This window comes from Phyllostomus discolor, chromosome 2 (genome assembly GCF_004126475.2).
Source record: "Phyllostomus discolor isolate MPI-MPIP mPhyDis1 chromosome 2, mPhyDis1.pri.v3, whole genome shotgun sequence".
In the NCBI taxonomy this organism is placed as follows: domain Eukaryota; kingdom Metazoa; phylum Chordata; class Mammalia; order Chiroptera; family Phyllostomidae; genus Phyllostomus; species Phyllostomus discolor.
In genome coordinates, this window is record NC_040904.2 from 211,513,279 (window position 1) to 211,537,632 (window position 24,354).

The window sequence follows — 24,354 nt, forward strand, 5'->3', positions numbered from 1 at the left end:
GCAAGCAACATACTTTTCTTTAAAAATTGACTTTTATTTAAACCTAAATTAAATTATTTCTCACAGAAATTAAGCATGAGCTCACTCCATTGTGTTCAGTGGTTGTGGCAGTTTGCTCTTTCTAGAGCCATCACTGAGTGAACTGTTAGATTTCTATTCATGAGAGGTGTCAGAGGAGGATTCCATTAACATTCATTGGGCTGGGGCTGCTCAAGGATCACTGTTTAGTGTTGGCAGAACACGTGCTTTGATCATCCAGCTTTTCCCCATGCGGGGGACAGCTCTTTTAACAGGACCCACGTTGTAAGGCCCATTGACATTGTTTGGGTTTGTCACTCACAGTTGGGGAATACATCAACTTTCTGTATAACTGATTTTCATAATGGCATTCTAAGAGATATTTACAGTGGTATAAACCTTAAATTACCTTAAGGAATTGGTATGTGGATACAAATCTGTTCATTCTTGGAAAGTGGGGTTATACAAAAAGTATACAGTTGAATTGAGCTCTGTAACAGTTTGTACTGGGAAACACTGACTACCAGACAGTCAGTACAGTAGAGTGTACTGAAGAATGTAAGAAACACTCCAGGAGGCCACACAGGTAGATTGTCTAATTCAGATTTAGCATCTGACACTGTTGTGCTGGAATCCATTGTGAAATGGGCTGATTAGCTATAGGCCATAACCCTCCAAAGGTGAGCATGTTTTTATGAACACTCATATAACAGTAACTTAGTATGTCACTAGCACAAATAATCAAACCTCTTCTTTTCTGTAGGAATATTTTTGTAACAAGAGTCAGAGAACCAATATGAAAATGCTGTAGAAGATTGAAAATTATGAAAAGGGTTCAAAATTACCTATGATCTTATTAATGTAATGTATAATATAACCCCTGTTGGAATTCTGAGACTTTTTTTTTTCTTGAGCATTTTCTTTTGGATATTTTCTAATGTATGCCCATAGAGCAGGTATACTTAGGTGCCCTCCTTTATTTTCTCCTCTTATTAGTAGAAACAGTTTTCTAAGAGTCTCCTAATTATCATTTCCAAACTCTCTAAAAGCCCATTATTATATTCAGCCTGTCCAACCTTTTAGGTTAATCACTTTCATAGATACAGTAGTTACTATATAAGGAAATACTTTTAGCAAAGCAATATTTATTTATGCAAAATTTACATATTTTACTCTTTTGCTTATTTTATGTTGTTTTATATAAATTTTAATAGAAATAGCAAACATTGCCCTGGCCAGGTAGCTTGGTTGGTTGGAGTGTTGTCCTGTACACCAAAAGCTGCAGGTTCACTCCTGGGCCAGGGCACATACCTAGGTTGTGAATTTGATCCCTGGTTGGGGTGTGTGCTAGAGGCAACTGATTAATGTTTCTCTCAAATGTTGATGTTTCTCTTTCTTCCTCCCCTTTCTCTCTCTGCCTTCTTCTTGCTCTAAAATTAATGAAAAAATCCTCAGGTGAGGATTTAAAAGAAAAAATAGCAAACATTTACAAATAGCATTTGCCATAGGATATCTGTTTAATCTTTACAACACCCCTTTGCAGGGAGGATGCTAGGATGCTATTATTACCCCCGTCAGCAGATAAATAGAAAACTCAGATCACACAGCCAGGAAGTGGCACAGCTTGGTTCTGAATCCTGCTCTCCTACTATGACCTCTGATGCCTCCTGTGATGGGCCTCTGAACTTTTGCTTTCTAGGTTTGAGATCAAGTGTTTGAACCCATACTCGGGAGTCTTTTTGTCTCTGTAGCTAATCAGTTTCTGGGCCACATCCATTTGCTTCTCTGTAGTCATAACAATCAAAATGGCAAACAGCATTCCTGGTAGAAGGACCTATCATTTAACGAGAGTGGAATGCTTTTTGTTTTTAATTTTTTGTAGATTTCATAATGACAGTCATGTAAGTTATGATGACTATTGTCTGTAAAAGGATGTCCCACCTTCTCTTTCAGGATTTTAACTGTTACTGTGTATCTGATAGCTGGTTACTTGAGTTATGAGAATTAAAGTAGCCTAGTAATACTGAATTAGCAAATCTCATTTACTCATATCTGTTCATTTATTTTTCAGGTCACGGAACAAAAAACCAAAGGTAAATTGTTTTACTTTTTTTCCTTTTAAGTTATTAGAACCTTTTGTTTTAGATTTTACACTCCTGCTTACTCAGCCTGCAGTGCACTTGGTGAGAGTGAGAGTGAGGGTAGAGTAATTAAGGTTGGTGGTTTGCAGTCACTGAAGAGCAGCAATGACAAATAAAAAGTACTTGTGGTGGTATTTGTAGTGGCCTTAAATTTTTTTTAGGAAGCAAAAAGATTAGAAAAAGTAATACTTTTTGAAAGTATATGGGCCATGATTTTGAACTGAACCTTTTCAGAACTATTCTTCCATCATTTTTTTTTTTTTAAGTGAAAATTCTGGAGAGATCAGGACAGGGATTTCAATTGGAGGTTATATGAAGGCATGGACTCCAGTTGGTCCTGCTGCCCAGGTAACAAATAATAAAAAGCACCTCAGGTAGATGCTTTGTTGGGTATTAGACTTAGAATTGAGTTTGTGGGATTGATGTAATAAATCAGATTTAACAGGGATTAGGGTAAGATTGGAATTTAAAAGATAGACTATGTAATGGAGGAATTTGGACATAGCAATTTAGCCTTGTTAAAAAGCTATTCAGCTCACCAAATTACCAGTGTGACTCTAGAGAAGTTACTTAACTTCTCCTTGGCTAAGTTTCCATATATATAAAGTACAGATAGCAATGCCTGTATCATGTGGATTTTGTAAGGATTAAAGAGGGGGAATTTGTAAATGCCAGATAAATATTCAGTATATTAAAATGGTAGTCAGTACTGGGTCCCAGAAATTCCTGGTACTGTTGATATGGTTAAGTGGATTGAAGGGTTAAGCTGTCAGGAAGAGTAGCACACAGGAAGGAGTAATTAACACTCAGCAATAGGAGGTGGTCAGAAAGATGGTTAAAAATTTGAAGCTGGCCTCAGAGGGTGACTTTAATGGGGACTTTAGTTTGTTAATGGAGACAAAGAAAGAGGAAAGGCAGGAAGTTGGCAAGAACATAGCATGTGTAGGGGCATGGCCCAGAGCTTAGACCAGCTGAGGCAGAGTAGGTTGCAGAGAGGCAGGAGGTGCTGAAGATGTAGACTGAGAGCTTTCTGTGCTGTGCTAGAGAATTTTAACTTACTTTCCTCTCTGTGAGCAGGCACCAGAGGATGTTAAATAGAAAGAATATCAAACAAAGAGTATGGTATGGAAGATGAATTGACGGGGAAGCAGGTTTAAGGCAGTGCCCAGTGCTTCATAGCCACTGGCACTGATGTTCTTGACACACTCCTGGTTCCTCAGCCAGTCCCGGCCAGGAATGGGGTATATTAGCAATCCCATGTACTCCTAGAGGTCAAAATGGGGTGAGACTAGGGAACCCTGTAGTCCCATGGCATCTTTGATTTATGCCATGTGCTAGGCTCCACTGTCCTCCTTCCCTAGTCTTTTCTGCTATGACATCAGGAAGACAAGCTAAGAGGCTGTTGCAGAAGAGTATACAATAGATGGTAAGCTCCTGTCCTCACATGGTGGAAATAGGAATAAAAGAAACTAAGTGAAGAGTAGTCTAAGGGATAGAATCCAAGAGCCTTTGCCTTAGAATGTCAGAGTGATGAAAATATCTTTAGAGATCATATGGTTTAAGCCTTTTTATAACATGGTACCAGACACAATAATAGTTGAATGTAATAGATCTTGAATGGATAAAGGAAGGATAAGATCCCGAGATGTGTTGGCAGCCTAATTTATGGCATACGTGGCAGAAGAACATAAACTTCCTAACACCTAAATCAGTGTTCTCTCCATTATGCCATTGTGTGTCTCACAATGTAGGGAAAAGGGTTTAAAAATTATCTGAACCTTATTTTAGTACCACAGCTCGATTCACCTCATTTTCGTCCACAATACCATTTATAATATAGCACAAAGAATTAATAAACTGGAATTCTTCTGATAAAAAAAAGTTATTCAGGTGATGGTTGTCTTAATGGGAGGTATCCGTATGAAATGATAGATTTATAAAAACTAAGCTGACCATAGCTGCATTAGAAAAAATACAGTATCTAGAAAGCGATGTGCAGTCCTGAAATGGGCACCACGTTATGGAAAGAACAGAGATAAACCTCTGCGGACTGTGTGGCATTTGGGTCAGATGGGTTAAAGAATGTGAACCAAGGCTTCCCACTTGGCTGGGGTGGGTCAAGTAACTGACTTCAAAGATTTGAAGACATACTCTCATCCCAGAAGTACCAATGGAGTGAGTGAAAGGACCAGGGAAACATTTCCAGCTCAATATAAATTTTTAAAAATTAGATATTGTTGTCCAAAGCCATAACTCATAACCTTTGCCCCCCTGGGACACAGCTGAGGGACAGCACCTTTCCACCAGCACACCTGGGCTGATGGAGCATTGCCGTGCATTGGCCACAGCTATCTTTTGAGCCTCTTCAGAGGCATATTACAGTGAGTGCATATTGATGGTTGGGATCATTTTTGAATCTAGTCTAATTAATATTTGAGGTGAGCATTTTTTTTCTCAAGTAAGTAATTTTATAAACTAAATTACTTGCAGTAGCCCTCATACCTTGTAGAGACACCTTTGTGTCCTAACTGTGGTGGGAGCCATTTGTTAGAGATGGAACTGGCTTTCTCTGGAGAGAGGGTGAGTATAAAGGTATTGCACGACGTGTGGCTCAGAAAGGCGGCCCACATGAAAGGTAATGAGGACTTGAACCTGGTTAGGAGCAGTGGTGCTAGATGAGTCATGAGGACAGAGATCATATGGCTAGCAAAGCCTCAAATATTCCAGAAATAGAGGCCATTAGAAGTTCAGACTGTGAGATGAGAATAGCATAAGGTAATTAAGGCAACAGGAAAGAGGAAAAGATTCAATCCTTAGAGTAAATAAGTGGCTTGGGGGGGAGTAAAGGAATGATTTATGATGCCCTCTGTCTCAGATGTGACGGTGACAAAACGTCTCAAGGAGCATTAGCAGGGTATCTTGCCCAGTGTGTGATACCCAGCGGATTTCTTAGGTTGTGCTGTGAGTGGTGTAGAATCAGCTGAGCTGTGTTCAGACCTCAGTCCAGTAAGCTGGTCTTACTGTGTCTTATTCTATTTTAGGTAAATGAGTCAAAGCATGTAACAGGCCTTGTTAACTGAGAGTGAAGACTGTAGCCCTTTTATAGAAGAGCAGCTTCACAGAAACACAGCCCCTGCCATCCTAAAAACCACTTGCGAAGAATCCCCCCAGCCCTTGCCAGCTTCTTGTTTATTCTCGTGATGAGGAAAGGGGATTGAGAATGCCATATGGTGTAGAATCTTCAGGCACAGATAGAAAATGGATTGTTAAATAATTTATCTTTATTCATCAATTTATCAGTTACTTATCCATTGCCTATTCTAGCTCATGCAGAGTGTACTGTGTTAAAAATATTAGACGGTGGCCCAGGCTGGTGTGGTTCAGTGGATTGAGTGCCGGCCTGTGAAATGAAAGATCGCCGGTTTGATTCCCTGTCAGGGCACATGCCTGGGTTGCAGGCCACGTCCCCAGTTGAGGGCATGAGAGATATAACTGATGGATATACCTCTTGCACATCAGTGTTTCTCTTTCTTCCTCCCTTTCCTTCTCTCTAAAAATAAAATATTTTTTAAAAATATCAGACAATGATCAATTTATTTTCTCAAGTCCTGTGTTTCTTCTGCTCATCACATTATGGGTCCTCTTACCTCTCTTCCTTACTGGGCGGATCTCTTCCTTACTGGGGTACAGCCTCCTGATGGGCTAAGGTTAAACCCAAAGGTTGTCCTGAAGTTGCTTCAGGCAGATGCTCATTTCTCCTGTTACTCAGAGTACTCACCAGTGTCCAGTGGGTATAGATTGGGCCCCCGATTTCTGATGATGTATCTCTCTCCTCATAAAGGAGCCTGCTCAGTGCTTGACACGCTGGCTCAGCATCCTTTCAGCAGTGAGAATGGTATTGCCACCAGAGCTGGCCCTAGCATTACCCTGGATGTCAGGGATTTTGACCTCAGAGTCATTTGAATTATCAGGCTCAGTGATGGTTTCTGTGTGACTGCCAGCCCCTATTTGCTAGGCATATTTTCTTAGGAGGGTGGCAGTTTTTTGGTAGGATGAAACACAGGAGGTGCAGGTGCAGAAGAATGGCCTCTGTTGGGTTAAGCCAGAGGGTCCTGCAGAGTGTAGCTTCACAGTCGTCCAGCACATCCCCACACTTCCTTTTGTCATTTTTCAAAGTAATCAGAAACATTAAATTACTGTTAAATAGGGAAAGTATCTACATTTTAAAATTTTTATTTTAAATAAGGAGTTTCAAAAAATGCAAGGTATACTTAAAATGGGTGGGGGGGGGGGCACAAAACAAAAAGATTTAATATGCTTCTAATATTTACACACAGTGCCAAGCAGGAGTCTCTGAGTTTAGGTGGCTGTAGTACCCAACAAGTTGATTTGGTGATTCTGGGATTCTCTAGGTTGAGGTTCCCTGTGGCAGGCCTTAAGAAAAAAACGATGGAAGATGGGCCTCGGCCTTTTCGGGCGAGGGAGAGAGGCTTATAAAGGGAGAACTTCAGTGTCATGTGGTAAATCCAGTGGTGGAGTGCAATGGACGGCGTGTTCAGGAGCGTAAGTGGAGGGCGCTGAGCCTCCCTAGACCAGGGACTTCCAGAAAAGTTTATCAGCAGTAGGCCTTCAAGAATGAGGAGGATAGGACAGGGCCTTTGGGCTGAGAGCCTTGAACTTTACTAAGGACTTTGCCTGGGGACAATGTGTACCCTTAGACCTCCAAGGCAGCCCTTCAGTGAATTTCCTGTTGATTTAGGGGAGTGAATAGGGATTACTTTCCTCTCCCCCTTAGTCAAAGGAATGGAATTCCATGGTATTGCTGTCTTTGAATCCTTGTCACCATCACCCCCAATCTCCATCCTTCAGTAAACTGGAGGTGCTGGGCGATTTGGAAAGGCCATGTCCATCAGGAATAGTATGAAAGAAGGGCTGTCTTATTGCAATTGATATCATGTAAAAAGTCTTAAAAATGTATTTGATTTCAAAGGTTGTTTCCCAATCTCTCTCTCTCAGTGCCCGAAGTGACGAAACCAAGTTTAAGCCAACCAACGGCCGCCAGCCCAATTGGCAGCTCTCCATCGCCACCAGTCAATGGTGGCAACAATGCCAAAAGGGTGGCAGTGCCGAACGGACAACCGCCAAGCGCCGCCCGCTACATGCCTCGGGAGGTGCCGCCGCGATTCCGTTGCCAGCAGGACCACAAAGTGTTACTAAAACGTGGGCAGCCCCCTCCACCCTCCTGCATGCTCCTAGGGGGTGGGGCAGGGCCTCCTCCCTCCACAGCACCTGGAGCAAACCCAAACAACGCACAAGTAACAGGAACGCTGCTGCAGAGTGAGAGTGGGACTGCACCAGGTGAGGAATCGGTGTCGGTGGCTTGAATTTCATGGCAGCTTCAGAAAGGGATGAGGGGTAGCACTGCTGTATTTATTGCCTGGTATAAAGTTCACAGAACACATTAGCCATATAGACTTCCGAGGCCATTCAAAAGATGGGAGAGAATCCCAGTACGAGTTGTGTGTCAGCATTTCTCTTCTGAGACTGGGTTTTTGCATCCAGTGAATGTGTGCTCTTGGCGTAAGAGGCTGACGTAGCTACTGTCTGTCATTGCTCTTTGGAGCTTTTTTTTCCCCTTCTCAGACAAGAGCATTACAATTTCAAGCCTCCATAGTTCCAAGTTGCCACAAGTGTGTGTGTTCCAAGTATGACCGGAAGTGGGATTAGTGCAAGGGTGTGTTCTGAATCTTAGATGCTCGTGTTTATGTTCCCAGAATGTTCAGCAGATAGAGAGAATGGTCTCTTAGATTACTCTGTAGAATCTTAGGAGGATACCAAATAATATCATTCTACATTTTATTAGATTTTTTTTGCAGCAGTATTTCTTTAGCAGGCCCTGGATTTTGGACTTTACTAAGAAATGTATGTAGATACAAGGATTGTTGGCTAAAGGGTTCTACTAGAAGTTTTGAGATTTTTTTTTCAACATGTGAATACTAAATCAGTTTACAGCTAAGAACTTCCAAATAACTTTTTTTTAGCTCATTAGCAGATTTCAAGTATCTCTTAAAATGTTTTTTTGAGACTGTGTTAAATTCAGAGCTTGAGCACCATTAAGCGTTGGCAAGGACAATGAACTGTGGTTGTCAACAACAGGATGCTTCATTCTAGTAAGTCTGAACATAGAATTGCCTGGAAAATTCTCTCACCGTCTGATGCACAGAGTAAGGGTGGAAGGAAACCTGGTGTGACGTAGGCTTCATGCAGAGAAAGCCCTGTGCATAAGGCTTTCCCTGTGGTGACCATCAGGCCAGACCCAAGGCCAGCTGGGAGAGGCCTCCTGACCCCTTGTAACCAGATAGAAAAGGAAGTGTGTGAGGGGCAGTTGTGTCAGACATTTCTGCAACCCAGTCTGTCCAGGCCCGCATGTCAACATGGGTCCAGTGTGAGCCAGAATCTCCTGTTCACATTCCTAAAACCGAGGAGGCCCCTAACTCTCAAGAGTGAGATTCTGTGCTTTCTTACTTTTATATGGCTTTATGTAATTTTTTTTTCAAATTCATATTGATACTAAGCTGCTTGGATAAAGGAGCTAAGTAAGTTCAGAAGAAATAATTGGGTTTAAGTCATGTCTATTTTTTTTTCCCTGCCAAATATAGTAAATTCCACCAGAATATGTGCTGAGCCAAACTAGTTCATCAGATTAAGTTCTTGGGCATACAGACTGATCTGCGCTTGTCTGCCCCTGGCATCCAGCTGGGTGGGCATTCATACTCAGCCGATGCTCACTGAGCAGCGATGTGCTGGGCCTGTGGAATTCAAATGTTAGCAAAACAGGGTCTCTGCCTTTAAAGGCTCTAACATAGGGGAGGGAAGACACAAAGTACTCCAGCACTGACCAAAATGGCTCTAACCAAGGAAAGACTATTTTCTGGTGATAAGCTCAAAAAAAAAAAAACAAAAAACTTCACAGAAGAAGTGGCATTTGAACTAGGCCCCGAAAAATGAGCAAATTTAAGTGTATGAATTCAGGAGAAAATAACAGTAAGTGCTGATGGGGAATGGTGCCTGGATGAGAAGGTGCAAGTTGTGGAATGTTAGTTTGTGGAGAAGTATGATAAGTTCTCTTGGGGGTAGTTTCAGCTTGAGATGTTAATCGATTGTGCATTTGTATCTGACTGATAAGACAATCTCTTTCCCAGAGTCAACCCTTGGAGGTGCTGCTGCTTCAAATTATGCAAATTCCACTTGGGGCCCGGGAGCCTCCTCCAACAACGGCACCTCCCCCAACCCAATTCACACCTGGGACAAGGTGATTGTAGACGGGTCTGACATGGAAGAGTGGCCTTGTATTGCCAGCAAAGACACTGAGTCTTCTTCCGAAAACACCACCGATAACAACAGTGCCTCGAACCCTGGCTCTGAGAAGAGCACTCTGCCAGGAAGCACCACTAGTAACAAAGGAAAAGGGAGCCAGTGCCAGTCTGCAAGTTCTGGGAACGAATGTAATCTTGGGGTCTGGAAATCTGACCCTAAGGCTAAATCTGTTCAATCTTCCACCTCTGCTGCAGAGAACAACAGTGGACTTGGAAATTGGAGGAATGTAAGTGGTCAGGATAGAATTGGACCTGGCTCTGGCTTCAGCAACTTTAACCCAAATAGCAACCCATCTGCCTGGCCAGCGCTGGTACAAGAAGGAAATTCTAGGAAAGGGGCATTGGAGACAGATACTAGTAATTCCAGTGCACAGGTTAGCACAGTAGGTCAGGCATCCAGGGAACAGCAGTCAAAGATGGAAAATGCGGGTGTTAATTTTGTCTCTGGCAGAGAACAGGCTCAAATTCATAACACTGATGGACCAAAAAATGGAAACACTAACTCCTTGAACTTAAGTTCACCAAACCCCATGGAGAATAAGGGAATGCCCTTTGGAATGGGCTTGGGGAACGCCTCCAGGTGCACTGATGCCCCTTCACAAAGCACTGGAGATCGAAAGAGTGGGAGTGTTGGATCGTGGGGTGCAGCTAGGGGGCCTTCTGGAACTGACACAGCCTCTGGACAAAGCAATTCTGGAAACAATGGGAACAATGGAAAGGATAGAGAGGACTCCTGGAAAGGAGCTTCTGTTCAGAAGTCAACTGGCTCAAAAAATGACTCTTGGGACAATAATAACAGGTCTACGGGTGGGTCCTGGAACTTTGGCCCTCAGGACTCTAATGACAACAAATGGGGTGAAGGGAACAAAATGACATCTGGGGTCTCTCAGGGAGAATGGAAACAGCCGACTGGGTCTGATGAGTTGAAAATTGGAGAATGGAGTGGTCCAAACCAACCAAATTCTAGCACTGGAGCATGGGACAATCAAAAGGGCCACCCCCTCCCTGAAAACCAAGGCAATGCCCAGGCTCCCTGTTGGGGAAGATCTTCCAGCTCCACAGGAAGTGAAGTTGGAGGTCAAAGCACTGGAAGCAACCACAAAGCAGGAAGTAGTGACAGTCATAATTCTGGCCGTCGGTCATACAGGCCCACACATCCTGATTGTCAGGCTGTCTTGCAGACTCTTTTGAGCCGAACTGATTTGGACCCCAGGGTGCTCTCAAACACTGGCTGGGGCCAAACTCAAATTAAGCAGGACACAGTGTGGGATATTGAAGAGGTGCCAAGGCCTGAGGGGAAATCTGACAAAGGAACTGAGGGGTGGGAGAGCGCTGCCACACAGACCAAGAACTCAGGGGGCTGGGGAGACGCACCCAGCCAAAGCAATCAAATGAAGTCTGGATGGGGGGAGCTCTCAGCCTCTACGGAGTGGAAGGAACCCAAGAACACAGGAGGCTGGAATGACTATAAGAACAACAATTCTTCCAATTGGGGAGGAGGACGACCAGATGAAAAGACTTCTTCCTCTTGGAATGAGAATTCCAGCAAGGATCAGGGGTGGGGAGGTGGACGCCAGACCAATCAAGGATGGACTTCTGGAAAGAATGGTTGGGGAGAAGAAGTTGATCAAGCAAAAAACAGCAATTGGGAAAGTTCTGCAAGTAAACCTGTGTCTGGGTGGGGTGAAGGAGGGCAGAGTGAAATTGGAACTTGGGGGAGCAGTGGGAATGCAAGCCTAGCTTCCAAAGGTGGATGGGAAGATTGCAAGAGATCTCCAGCATGGACTGAGACAGGGAGACAGCCCAGTTCCTGGAATAAACAGCACCAACAGCAGCAGCAGCCCCAGCAGCCACCACCACCACAACCAGAGGCTTCTGGTTCATGGGGAGGCCCACCCCCACCACCTCCAGGCAACGGACGACCTTCCAATTCAAACTGGAGCAGCGGGCCGCAGCCAGTAACCCCTAAGGATGAGGAACCCAGTGGTTGGGAAGAACCATCCCCACAGTCAATTAGTCGGAAAATGGACATTGATGATGGCACTTCAGCATGGGGAGACCCCAACAGTTATAACTACAAGAATGTGAATCTGTGGGATAAGAATTCCCAAGGGGGCCCAGCACCTCGAGAACCAAACCTGCCTACCCCGATGACCGGTAAATCAGCATCAGGTAGGCAGTGGCTTTTCTTGTAGGTTTTGATGAAAACAAATCCTAAACCAAGGCATTTTTATTAAGCTGTACTTATTCAACTTAGCTGTGTTCTGGGAATTTTTCCTGCATTAACAGAAACTCTTTTTATAAAATGATAGTGATAATAGATCCTGGTGATATTTTTTAGAAGTTGGTATCCCTGTGTTGGTCTCCCAAAATTATTGTTTTGTAATTGTATTGGTCTGCGAAATCCAGAAGATTTATATCTGGGTAAACAAACTATGCTCTAGATTTAAAAATAAAGAATTAAAATAGCAGGAGTAGAGCTGATTTCCATTCTGTTTCTACCCATGGCCACATCCTCTATGTTTCTTTTTTCCCCAGGGAAGGGAAGTGTTGTGTGCTGTTCTCACAGGGGCTGTCCGCACACTAGCACAGCTGGCATCTGGAAGGTGTGGGTCACTTTCCAGATAATTACGTGATCACCTTTGAAAGTAGAGTACTTTGTATGATATTGTTATCTAATGGTAATCAGTTGTCTAGGATTTAAATTTCTTCCCGCTGTATTCAAATAGGAAACACCAAACCCAGTAAATTAAAAGCAGTGCTGGTAATATCAACCAGTACTGCTGTCAACTGGAATGTGCCCATAAAGCATATATCAACAAACTAAGGAGATAGACCACTCAAGTGTTTTAGCTTTCCTTAGTTAAAATTAATCACAATATTCAACTCTCCACTCCCCAATCACAGATCAGAACTATTTGGAAAAAAAAAATTCAGAATTACATTATTATACTGTATAGTGAGGCCTGTGATAGTTGCAACAGTACTGAACACGCACAAACTTTTTTTGTTGCCGTTATTCCCTGAACAGTACAATATAACAACTATTTAAACTATTTACATAGTCTTTATATTGTATTAGGTATTAACGCTAATCCGAAAATGATTTAAAGAATGTTGGAGGATGTGCATTAAGTTATATACAAATACTACTCCATTCCGTATAAAGAACTAGCGTATCCATGGATTCTGGTCCTGGAACCAGTTCCCCCATGTACTGAGGAATGGCTGTAGAGTAAAAGCCTTCATACTGTACAGAAAAGCAAAAGGTGATAAATAAAAGAATCTTAGCCCCTAGGGTCCCCTCTCCCCACTGGTAATCTCTTAGAATTTTGTGTCTTATTCAAACATTTTGTTCATGCCTATATCAAAATATAAATATCCTTTAATCATTTTACACAGAAGAGATTATAGTACTGTATTTTGCCATGTACAATGCACACTTTTTTGCCCAGATTTTTTAGGGAAATTAGGAAACGCGCATTATTCATGGGTGTAATGATTGCATAATTCCACGCATGGTATGCACAACAAGGTTGTCGTGCATTATGCACAGCCAAATAAGTATATGCACTTCTTCACCTTGCTTTTTTCATTTTACATAAAATTTTTCCATATTTCCATGTACAATTGTTGTCTTTTAATTACTTTGTATATAGTATTTATTTTATAGTTGATCCACAATTGGTCTAACCAGTCCCTCTTTGATAGATATTTAGGTTGCTTCCAAATGTGTTTTTACAGTGATGCAGTGGGCATTGTTATATATGTAATTTCATTTACTTTTATAAGTTTAACTATGGTATAATTTCCTGGCATTGAAATTACTGGGCCAAAAGTGATAATGCCAAATGCCCTCTGTGAAGGTGGAACCTATATTTCTCAGAGCGCCTGTTCCTTCCCCCTCCATCCCCATGGATATTATCGTTTTCCATTTAACACATCATTCTTAGAGACACATTTCCTGCTTTTACAGTCTGGAGCAAAAGCACACCACCTGCTCCTGATAATGGTACTTCAGCTTGGGGTGAGCCAAATGAAAGCAGTCCTGGGTGGGGTGAAATGGAAGACACAGGAGCATCGACCACAGGCTGGGGGAATGCACCTTCCAACACTCCAAATGCCATGAAACCTAGTAAGTATACACTGTTACCTTTGAGGGGTTCGCTGTTAATTTGGGGGTCAGACATTTTTAGGGGGCTGTTTACTATTTAAACTTGTTATAAGATTTGGGACCTTGAACCTTTAATACATGGTTAGTAACAAATGGTGGTGACTTGAATTGGCAAATGTTAAAATGTTAACAGTGAACTGAAAGTCACAAGTTAATTTTGTTGATGATGTTTTAAGTTAGGTTTAGTATCTGGCCAGAATTGAAATGTTGATGTGGTACTTTTCTTGACTAGTAAGTGACATATTGCTCTCCACATCTATTTTGCATTTCTACTCTTTTGTTAGTATAATTGGAAAAGTTTCTTGGTTTTTAATGTGGGACATAGTCTCTGCTACCCGGTGACTTCGTGCTTCTGTTCCTTACTTTTCCCTTTGTCTCTCTTCCAATACATCCACCCGCATAGGGGCATTTAAGGTTTCTTGAACACGACAGAGATTTCTTCATTTGAATTTTTTAAACAAAGCATGTAATACTTAAATTCTTAGTCATTAAAAATCTAAGCTGTCCTTGATCCAGCTGGCAATATGTAGTCACAGTAATTTGCAAAACTTTGTAAACCAGTGCTTTGGAATGTCTCAGTGGATGTTCCTCGGATGAAAATTTCAGTTTCAAATGCCAGTTTTCACATGTTTGTAGTTTTCCTAAAAAGTATTCCAACATCCCTTTTCTACTACATTGTAGACTTAAGAATTGTCTTTTGATTTAGAAATGTGGTCATACTGAATGTTCAAAATTCGAACACAAATTTGAAAATTCCATTGTAAAGTTTATTTTACGATATTTAGGACTCTTACAGTGCTACACGAAGGATTGTGATCTTAGGTACATTCTATATATAACTTGACTGCATTTTTTAAATGAAGTATCTCTTCAACTTCATAGAAATAGCTTCATAAAAGCTTTGATTTTCATTGTGAAATTGGTAGTATTGGGAACAACCATCCTGGAGACTATTAAGTAGATCCAAAAAACTGTCGGAAGACATGAAGAGACTCTTGGCGCAAAGGGGTACTTTAGCAGTAGTTTCAGGGTTTTTATGTCTTTCCCAACCTCAGCATCACCTCCGTTTCAGCATAAAACTGTCACTTTTGCCCTGCCCGGTGTGGCTTACTTGGTTGAGCATTGTCCTGCAAAGTGAAAGGTCGCCAGTTCGATGGCTGGTCAGGGCACATGCCTGGACTGCAGGTTTGGTTGGGGTGCATGTGAGAGACAACCAGTCGATGTTTCTCTCACATCAGTGTTTCTCTCTGTCTTTCCGTGTTCCCCTCTCTCTAAAAATAAATAAATAAAATATTTTTTAAAAACCTCATTTTTCTCTAGGTATTAAAAATGCTTTCTACTCTTCAGGATCGTCTGTATCGTAGCTGTATCATACCCTTTCTCTGGGTATTCTCAATGTGTAATACTCAGAGGGAAGAGGCTTAGGTCATCCCAGCCTATCAGCTGATGCTGGTCATTGACCTGTTATCTTCTAGACTACAGATGTCTATGCCTAAAAATAAGTTATCTTTTTTATCTTGGACATCTTTGTTTTTATAAAGGGGTCAGTATGATATTTATGTTCGTCTTTTAATTCCTATTGCTTGTCTGAGGGTGGTATAAGACCTATGCTTACATAATAATGAATAGTCTCATATGTGGAAGAAACTAACCTGGTTCTCACTGGCATTTCCAGTAGCAGGGAGAATAGGTTCCAAGCCCTGCCTCTTGCTGTCCAGTCAAAAAGCCTTTCATGTAAGGCTGGATAAACCCCATAGAGGGTCCATCAGGTTCCCTCGGGCCCTGCGGGGGGTGGGGGGTATTACAGTTCTAAGAAACCAACCTCCTTGTGCTCTGTGTACTTCATGGGTGCCCTCATGGCTGTCATAGGCCTGGTCACAGGGAGTGGCAACATCATTCAAGGAAAGAGTCACTTTTTGACTTTAAACTCTTCCTGTGAAGCTATGTAAATCAAATGACTACCTGTTCCATAAATGTTCTGTCATTTGGTAAAGTGAAGATGTGGATGGCGGTCTCTAGGCAAGATAGCCCATTTTCCCTTCTTCCATCGTTTTATAGGGTCTTAGTACCACAAAATGTATCCTTCGATTCCATATAGTATTTTTAGAAGGAGATTAAGGGTTTATCCCAATCTCCAAATTAAGATGTATGTTGAGAAGGGGGTGTTAGTAGAGCTGGATACTGACATTCTACTTTGTTGAACATAAGAGCACTCATCTGTGGTTTCTGTTTTCCTTCTTTCCTTCCCCATTCTCTAACAGTTTCCCCCACCTGTCCTTTGAAATCCACTGCTTACAGCATAAGACTATTGTTTGTACATTGTCTTAGCCTAGGATCTTTCTTAGTGTTTAACTCACTCCAAGTATATAAATTAATAACTTTCAAATTTTTATGGTTATCTTTGAATTTCTCTTTCACCATAATATTGATATTAAAAATCTAACAAAATTTTATTTTTTTCCTTCCCTTTTTCATGTTCTTTATTTAATTTTACCCCAAACAAGGTAGGCAGGTATTCCTTATTATACCTCGTATTTGAGGTGTCCATTATAAATCATACAACATACTTTTAGGAAGGTAAAGCATGATCCTTAAGAACAGATTTCTCTTAATTTAAATGGAAATTTCTTTTAAGTAGTGATAAGTTCTTTTCAATTTTGGAATTTCTGTCCACCTTTGTAGAAGAGGAACATTATTGAACCAGAAGTCAGGAGGTCTTAATTCTGTAGTTTCTTAACTTATTCTGTGTCATTGAACTTTTATGGGTTTCCATTTCTGGACTCTAAAATACGAATAATAGCCCTCGATGCTGTGGCTCAGTGAATTGAGTGCCAGCCTGCACCAAAGGGTCACCAGTTCAAGTCCCAGTCTAGGGCACATGCCTGGGTTGCAGGCCAGGTCCCCAGTAGAGGACACATGAGAGGCTACTATACATTGATATTTCTAACCCTTTCTTTTTCCCTCCTTTCTCCTCTCGAAAAATAAATAAATAATCTCTTTGAACAATAAAATATAATTAATGTTTTCCTTGTCATATGAATAAAATTACATTATATATTAACAAGGAATAATTATTGTGGTTATTGTTACATAAATGCTATATTTTGAAGGAACGATTATTATGTATTTACAGGAAATGATTATTGTGGTTATTGTATAGCTATTACATACAGTTTATTCATTCTTTTCCTAAAGATTCCAAATCTATGCAAGACGGCTGGGGGGAGAGTGATGGGCCAGTGACAGGAACTCGCCATCCCAGCTGGGAAGAGGAGGATGATGGAGGAGTCTGGAACACCGCTGGCTCTCAGGGAAGTGCTTCCTCCCACAACTCAGCAAGCTGGGGACAAGGAGGAAAGAAACAAATGAAGGTAGTCTGCTTTAGAAATATTTGAGCTTGCTTATTCGTTCTTAGAAGGCAGAAGTGAAAATTTTTAATGGAAGGAGTAGGGCAGCTGGAGTCCCTTGAGGTTATTTGTAACAAATGACTACTTCCTCTTTACCCCTCATTTGCCTTCCCCCTGTCTTTGAAACCACAGACTACAGAACAGTTACTATGGGTAAAATGGGATTTTCAAAGATAGGAAACTTTTTTTTTTCTTTTCTTTTAGCATCCATATTATAATTCTTGGGAAGCTTTCAAGGCACTTTCTATGAATGTTTTATGCTTGTGTTTTCTAAAGCCAAGGAAGTCCTCAGAGTAAATCCCCATGAATATGCAGAGAAACTAAAGTAAGGTAGCTTCTCCAGTGGCAATCAGCCTGGCTGGTTTTCATCTAATTCAGGAAATTCCAAGGTCCAGACCTTTCTCCCAACAAAATGAAGCCAGTGTGTAACCCTGCTGCAGCAACTAAATGATTCATCTACATCCTGTGCCAGGTTATGTTGTAAACTTTTCACTTCGCGTGTCTTAGAACAGCTCAGTTTCTCATTGGGTTTGCAGTTTGATGAGGACTTCAGTTTTCAGTCTAGAATAGTAGTCTTTGAACCTGACCTACTCTCTCAGCAGAAGCACTCTTGTTTCATTCCAGTCTTTTGTTCCACAAATAAAATGATGGAAATAAAAAATGGGCAGCCATATGCTTACTTTCAGCATGGGAGCCCTGCTGCCTGTGAAACACTTCACAGCGAATGTTCTTCCAGGTTTCAAATTCCAGATGCCATCTTAGAAGTTCTTTGGTTGGCTAAGGGCTGTGGCTTCATTCCCTTTGCCTGCAGGATGCTAATTTTGTTCTTCATACAGTAACTCTTCTGTAGCATAGGAATACAGGTTATTACTATTAGACATTTTGTTTAAGCACTCTCAGGAAACATTTTGTTTCCCTTTTTAAGGATTTTTATTTTCTTACTCTGGTCACAAAAGGAACTTCAGCATTTTTGTACTCCCATGTTGTTGAGTATGCTGTGGCTTTTTTGTTGTGGTTATTTACAAATTAACAATGAAACCAAATTAAAAGACAGTTCAGAATACTGCTTATTGAAAGGAAGCAACTGAATGAAAGATACTAGCCCACTCATGTAACCACCAAGATTTAAGTTAATTGAGAATTAAATGTTTCTGCCCTGTGAGTGATGATTCTGAGTTTTCATATTGAGGGCCTTTTTTAAAAATTGTGATCAAATACAGTTAACATAAAACTTGCTGTGTTAATCATTTTTTCCATGTTCTTAAAGAATTTTCTTTTTTTATTGTTATTTTAGTACAGTTGTCTCCATTTTCTCTCTTTTGCCCTCCTCCACCTATCCCATCCCCCACTTCCACAGTCAGTTCCCACACTGTTGTCCATGTCCATGGGTCATTCATACATGTTCTCTCACTAGTCCTTTCCCCTTCTTTCTGCAATTATCCCCCTCCCCCTTCCCCTCTGGTCACTGTCAGTCTGTTCCATATTTCCATGTCTGTGGTTCTGTTTTGTTCGCTAGTTTATTTTGTTCATTAGCTTCCTCTTATAAGTGAGGTCATACGGTATTTGTCTTTTACCGACTGGCTTATTTCACTTAACATAATATCTCCAGCTCCATCCATGCTGTCATAAAATGTAGGAGTTCTTTTTTTCTGCTGTGTAGCATTCCATTGTGTAAATTTACCAAGTTTTTTATCCTCTCAGTTACCTGATGGGCACTTAGGCTGTTTCCAGCACTTGGCTATTGTAAATAGCGCTGCTATGAACACAGGGGTGCAGAAGTTCTTTTGAATTGGTATTTCAGGGTTCTTAGGGTATATTCGCAGCAGCGGAATAGCTGGGTCAAAAGGCAGATCCATTTTTAGTTTTCTGAGGAAATTCCATACTGCTTTCCACAGTGGCTGCACCAGGCTGCATTCCCACCAGCAGTGCGTTAGGGTCCCCTTTTCTCCACATCCTTGCCAGCACTTGTTGTTTGTGATTTATTAATGATGGCCATTCTGACTGGTGTGGGGTGGTATCTCTTTGTTGTTTCTGTTCTTTCATTTGGGCCACATTGCTTTGTCTCCTCATTTTGGCAGCCTCCCCGTGTTTGTTTCTGTGTATTAGGTAGAGCCGCTTTGACTCTCTGTCTTAGTAGCATGACCTGTTGTAGAAAAACACACCCATCTGGATGAATGTGGCTTCTTTAAATCCTTGGTTGTTGGACTTCCAATCAGCATGATTTTCTGACGGTTCTGGGTGATGTTCATTCTGTAGTCTAGTTGTAATTTCTCCTATAGTTGTGCGAGGAGGCCAGGTGTGTTTGCCTATGTCTCCATCTTGACTGTAAGTCCTATTTTAATCAATTTTAAGTGTACAGTTCTGTGACATTAAGTACATTACATTGTCGTGCTGCCATCACCACCATCTATTCATAAAACTTTTTATCCTGCAAACCCTTTACCCATTAAACAGAAACTATGGCTTCTCTCCTCTCTCCAGTGAGGGTTTTTTTACCTTAAAACATATAACTAAACTTAAGGACCTTATTACTTTCAAGAATAATAAAATTAATATAACAAATGCCATCAGAACACAAACAGAATTTTTCAACTGCAGAATGTATAAGGGCACAAAGTTCCGTCACCCCTACCCCCAGCAAGTCGTCCCCATCATAGTTCTGCCTGCTTTCTCCCAGGAAGTGAAAATAAATGAAGTCGGTGATCAGTGTCTTGTTCAGGGGAGAAACTAGCTAGCGCGTCCCATGAAGAAAGAAACAAAAACACATGTCTGCCTTATTTTGCAGTAAGATCAGCCAGGCTTCTTTACCTTTGGGGACCCATGTCTCTTCTGCTGAGAAGCCAGCAGATGAAAGTGCTGCGTGGATGCACACAGACAATCATAACCAGTGTAGTTAGGCTTCTTTCTCGAAAGTACTAGCATGCAAACGTTATAATTTAGAAAATCTGATATTGGCTGTATATTTTTCCAGTTACTTCTAATTCAGTGTAACAAATAAAGTAACATAGATATAACTAAGGTTTATTAATGTTTTAGAGTAATAGTTAAAGAGGAATAATTAGGATTCAAAAAGGTAAACTCTTCTACATTTTCAATCAGTACTTACGTAACTCAAATATGAATTGAAAAGAAAATAAATTATTTGGTTCTGAAGTTACATATTTCATTTCTATAGTGCTCACTAAAAGGAGGAAACAGTGATTCATGGATGAATCCTCTTGCCAAACAGTTTTCAAATATGGGATTGCTGGTAAGTTTTATTTTTTCATATGGATAATGTATCCTAACTTTTACTTTTAGTACACATTTTAATGCACTGCCACATTCAGGACAAAATTACAGATTTAGAAACTGGTTAAGAAATGTTCCTAAAAAAAAAAAAAAAAGAAAAAAGAAATGTTCCTGATTTGAATTAAACAGTATTTATCTATCCTTTTATTCTTAATGAAACATGCCAATATTTAAAGGTTAATGTTTTTTTTTAAATGTATCGTCCTTGTAGCCTTTTCTTTAGACAGCTAGGGAAGAGACAGGCACTTAAAATGTATATAGTTTTCTCTGACTAGTGTACCACTTTTAATATTACCATTTTTTAAAAGACGACAACAGCAAGATAGAAAAACTGTTTGTGATCAGTTATATAGGGAATTCTTACAGAATTTCTAATTTTTTTAATCTCTTGGGAACATTATGGGGACACCCTGTCCCCGGTTGCCAGAAGACAGATGACTTTGACTTGGCTGCACAGTTCAAGATCGGATGACGTGACAAGTCACGAGAAGTCGTCATCATTTGGCTGCCACTTGTGACACTTGATCCCGAGCCGACTGGAGCTTGAAGACAGGGGTTTATCTCTACAAGCAGCTGTTCAGCTAGTGCTCTGTCCACAGATGTACTGAAGCTAATTTTATGTGAAAATTGACTTTAGGAATATAGGCACCAGCAGCAATCAGATTAGTCATATTAAAAATATTATCTTTTTTAAAAGATTTTATTTATTTATTTTTAGAGAGAGGGGAAGTGGGGAGAAAGGGGTACAGAAACATCATTGTGGGAGTGAAACATCAAATGGTTGCCCCTGGTATACACCCCAACCAGGGACTGAACCCGCAAGCCAGATATGAGCCCTGACTGGCAATAAACTGGCAACCTTTCACTTTGCAGGCCAATGCCCAGTCTACTGAGCCATACTGGCCAAGGCAAACAATGTTAGACCTTGCATAGTGTCAGTAGTAAGATGTGACTCTTACATCAGTAATGCCATCTCTTCTGTGATTCAAACATTTAATTCAAACCTTTAATTTTCTCTCCCTGTTCTTTACTCTCCAGAGTCAAACCGAAGATAATCCAAGCAGCAAAATGGATTTGTCTGTAGGTGTGTATCACTCCACCAATACGAATGGAATGTTGTTAATGACATCCTGTCGGGATCCCCGTCTCAGTCTGAGTTGGGATGGGTGCAGTTCAGTAGACATAAGTATTGAACACTCACTCTGTCAAAGGTACTGTTGCCAGACACTAGGTAGGGGTTGAAAACTCAAGTGACTGCAAGAGCCAAGAAAGTAAGGTAAATGAGTGGTGTGTGCCAGGTGTAAGAAATTGGGGTGTGGGGGCCCTGCTTAGCTGCAGAGAGCATACGTAGCCCCTAAAGGAACCAGTCTTGCCTGGCTCTTAGCAGCTGTTGCTCTGGAGGAGCTCAGGCTCAGCTTTGCCAGATCTTCTGATTCTGAGTAGAGGCCAAAAAAAAAAAATTCAGTTGTATATTGATATCCTGATCTTTAAATATTGGAAACTAATTCAAGTTTCTAAAAATGTTGTATGTGGCCCAACAAAATGTGTCTGTGGCCCTGCCGGACTCGGCTCTCAGGTTGCCAGTCCTGTCTGCCCTGGGCCGTTTCATTATCGACAAGCTCTCGCGTTCCCAGTGGAGCAGACGCAGGACCAGCCCTCCCTCTGTGGGATCTTGCAAGCATGCTGCCGCTCACTCTGAAGCCAAGAAGAGATTAGCACAGTCCTGGATAATAAGAACATAGTCTTTGGTCTGTGGTATTTTAAATATGAGAATAACTAAGACCTTAGCTTCCTAAGGCACGGATCATGTCAGTGTACCATAGCAAATTTATAGAGCTATCAAGGAAAAGTGGAAATAATCATTGAGCCCGGGAAATGGCATTGTCCCGGTAGTGTGCAGCACACCATCTCCTCTGTTCAAGTGCTAAATTTTGGGGGCAACTTGGGTCTTCTTATTACTAATAACTGTTTCAGAACCTCAACCATTTATCTCTAACATGTTATAATAGCAATAAGAGGACATTTGAATTTATGAGCAAGACATACTCATCAAGCATATCAGTAACCAGTCTAAAAATTTTTTTTAGTCAGATATTTACCAGGTTAGCCCCAAGACTCTCTCATTCTCCCATAGAAAACAAACTACAACTGACACATGTTGGGTTTTTTTTTCTTTTCTTTGTAATAATTGGAAAGAAAAAGAGCCAACATGTGTTCCAGGGAAGATCACCAGCAGCCTGAACCATTGAGAACTCTTCTGGAGTTATACTGAGCACCCGGGGAGGAGAGTGGGGCAGGCCATTCTTGGTCATGAGGGAGACCGTGATTCTTGAAATTTTTACTCCTTCTGTGGTACCTTGCAGGGAGCCTTACAGATAAGAAATTTGATGTGGACAAGCGAGCAATGAATCTCGGGGATTTTAATGATATCATAAGGAAGGATCGATCTGGGTTCCGTCCACCTAATTCCAAAGACATGGGAACCACAGATAGTGGGCCTTATTTTGAGAAGGTGAGTTGAATCCTTTGTTTAAGATATTAATTCATGAGAGCCACTTTGGTTTCTATTTGTCTTTTGATAATTAATTCCAGGAGGAAGCATAGAATTACTGAGCTAAGTTAATGAACAACACATAAACATCACCTGATTTAAATGGTGACTTGAAAACAGTTGATGTCAACAGATGATTAGGCAGAAGCTTAAACCATCTGTCTTTGGGATGTGGATGTGAGTATTGTGAAGAAGGTCTAGGCTTTTGGGAAATACATGAAATTCGGAGGGGGGAAATGGCTTCACTTTGCTTGAGGGAGGAACTATACACCCAAAAAACATTAGAGAAGAAATATTAGAGAAAAATTTATTTCGAATTCTTTTTTCTGCTACTTTTTGTGCATTTACAAATTAAATTTCAAGATTTTGTGCAAATACTCTTGTGTCTCCTAAGGCCTTGCCTCCTAGCTGTCAAGATAGCCCAAAACTTTCTCCTTTGCTCTTTCTAAGAGAGTTTTTTGGTGATCCTTTCTCCATTTCCCTAGTATTCTATATAGTATGGTGGTATAATTTCAAATTCTTAGCTACCTGATTTAAATAAGTCGTGTATACTCATTTGTTTTGAATTTTCATATTTCTAATGGAGATTATTCTTTGATTCAGAATACCAACTTACCAGGTTCATGGTCTTCAGAAAGCAGTTAAAGTGTAAAAAGTTTTAGATCTGACACATTTATGACACCATTGATGCTAGTCCAGACAGCAGTATATTCACAGGAAGATTACTCTGGCTTCTATTTCAGCAGCCGCAAAAAATAATCAATATTAGATACATAAAAATAAAGTGTCTGGCAATTTTTGTCTTAGTGCAATGGACAGAATGTATTACTAACTTAGAGGATAAGAAAAATCTATATCAAAGAGGATGACAGATGGTGTCTTTGGGCAAAATGTGATGATTATTATCAGATCCAAATTCCCTCCTGGTTTATTGCTAATACAGTCTAACTTGTTTATTCCTAGTGTTTTCTCTCTTTTCCCTTCTCACATTCTGTTGCTTCACTAACCAACACTCATTGTGATTGGCTAACTACTACTTTTCAGCTGACTTTGCCTTTCTCCAATCAAGATGGGTGCCTTGGGGATGAGGCTCCCTGCTCTCCCTTCTCCCCTTCTCCCAGCTACAAGCTGTCTCCCTCTGGTTCCACACTACCCAACGTCAGCCTTGGAGCAATCGGCACAGGGCTCAACCCCCAAAACTTCGCTGCTAGACAAGTAAGGAGGCCTCTCAGATTTTTAACTGCTTGGCTGTGGCCTCACCTTGGCCCTGGTCTGCAGTTTATTGCATCATTTGTCTGTCTTGGGAAATTTGTTGATTACTGAATGCACAGAATGATACTAAATATAGGCTTTAGATCTTTCAGCCCATAGAACCCATCTCTCTTCATGTTTCTCG

At 41.0% G+C, this 24,354-nt stretch overlaps 1 protein-coding gene and 1 long non-coding RNA gene across 4 annotated transcripts in view; one reads left to right on the forward strand and one right to left on the reverse strand.

Annotated features, from left to right (window-relative positions):
* The window catches only part of TNRC6B (trinucleotide repeat containing adaptor 6B), a 72,889-nt gene that overhangs the window by 2,533 nt on the left and 46,002 nt on the right, over positions 1 to 24,354 (forward strand). For all 3 annotated transcript variants that reach the window (XM_036019654.1, XM_036019653.1, XM_036019652.1), the window contains exons 2-9: positions 2,090 to 2,111; positions 7,176 to 7,517; positions 9,362 to 11,707; positions 13,512 to 13,670; positions 16,905 to 17,080; positions 20,292 to 20,366; positions 21,446 to 21,491; positions 22,771 to 22,919. In XM_036019654.1, coding sequence (XP_035875547.1) covers positions 2,090 to 2,111; positions 7,176 to 7,517; positions 9,362 to 11,707; positions 13,512 to 13,670; positions 16,905 to 17,080; positions 20,292 to 20,366; positions 21,446 to 21,491; positions 22,771 to 22,919 — 3,315 coding nt within the window. The remainder of the gene's footprint in view (positions 1 to 2,089; positions 2,112 to 7,175; positions 7,518 to 9,361; positions 11,708 to 13,511; positions 13,671 to 16,904; positions 17,081 to 20,291; positions 20,367 to 21,445; positions 21,492 to 22,770; positions 22,920 to 24,354) is intronic.
* Positions 435 to 13,788, reverse strand: LOC118499193. The gene is made up of 3 exons (XR_004901717.1): positions 13,779 to 13,788; positions 2,730 to 2,739; positions 435 to 567 (listed from the first exon to the last, which is right to left on the reverse strand). It is a non-coding gene; the product is annotated as an uncharacterized LOC118499193 (long non-coding RNA).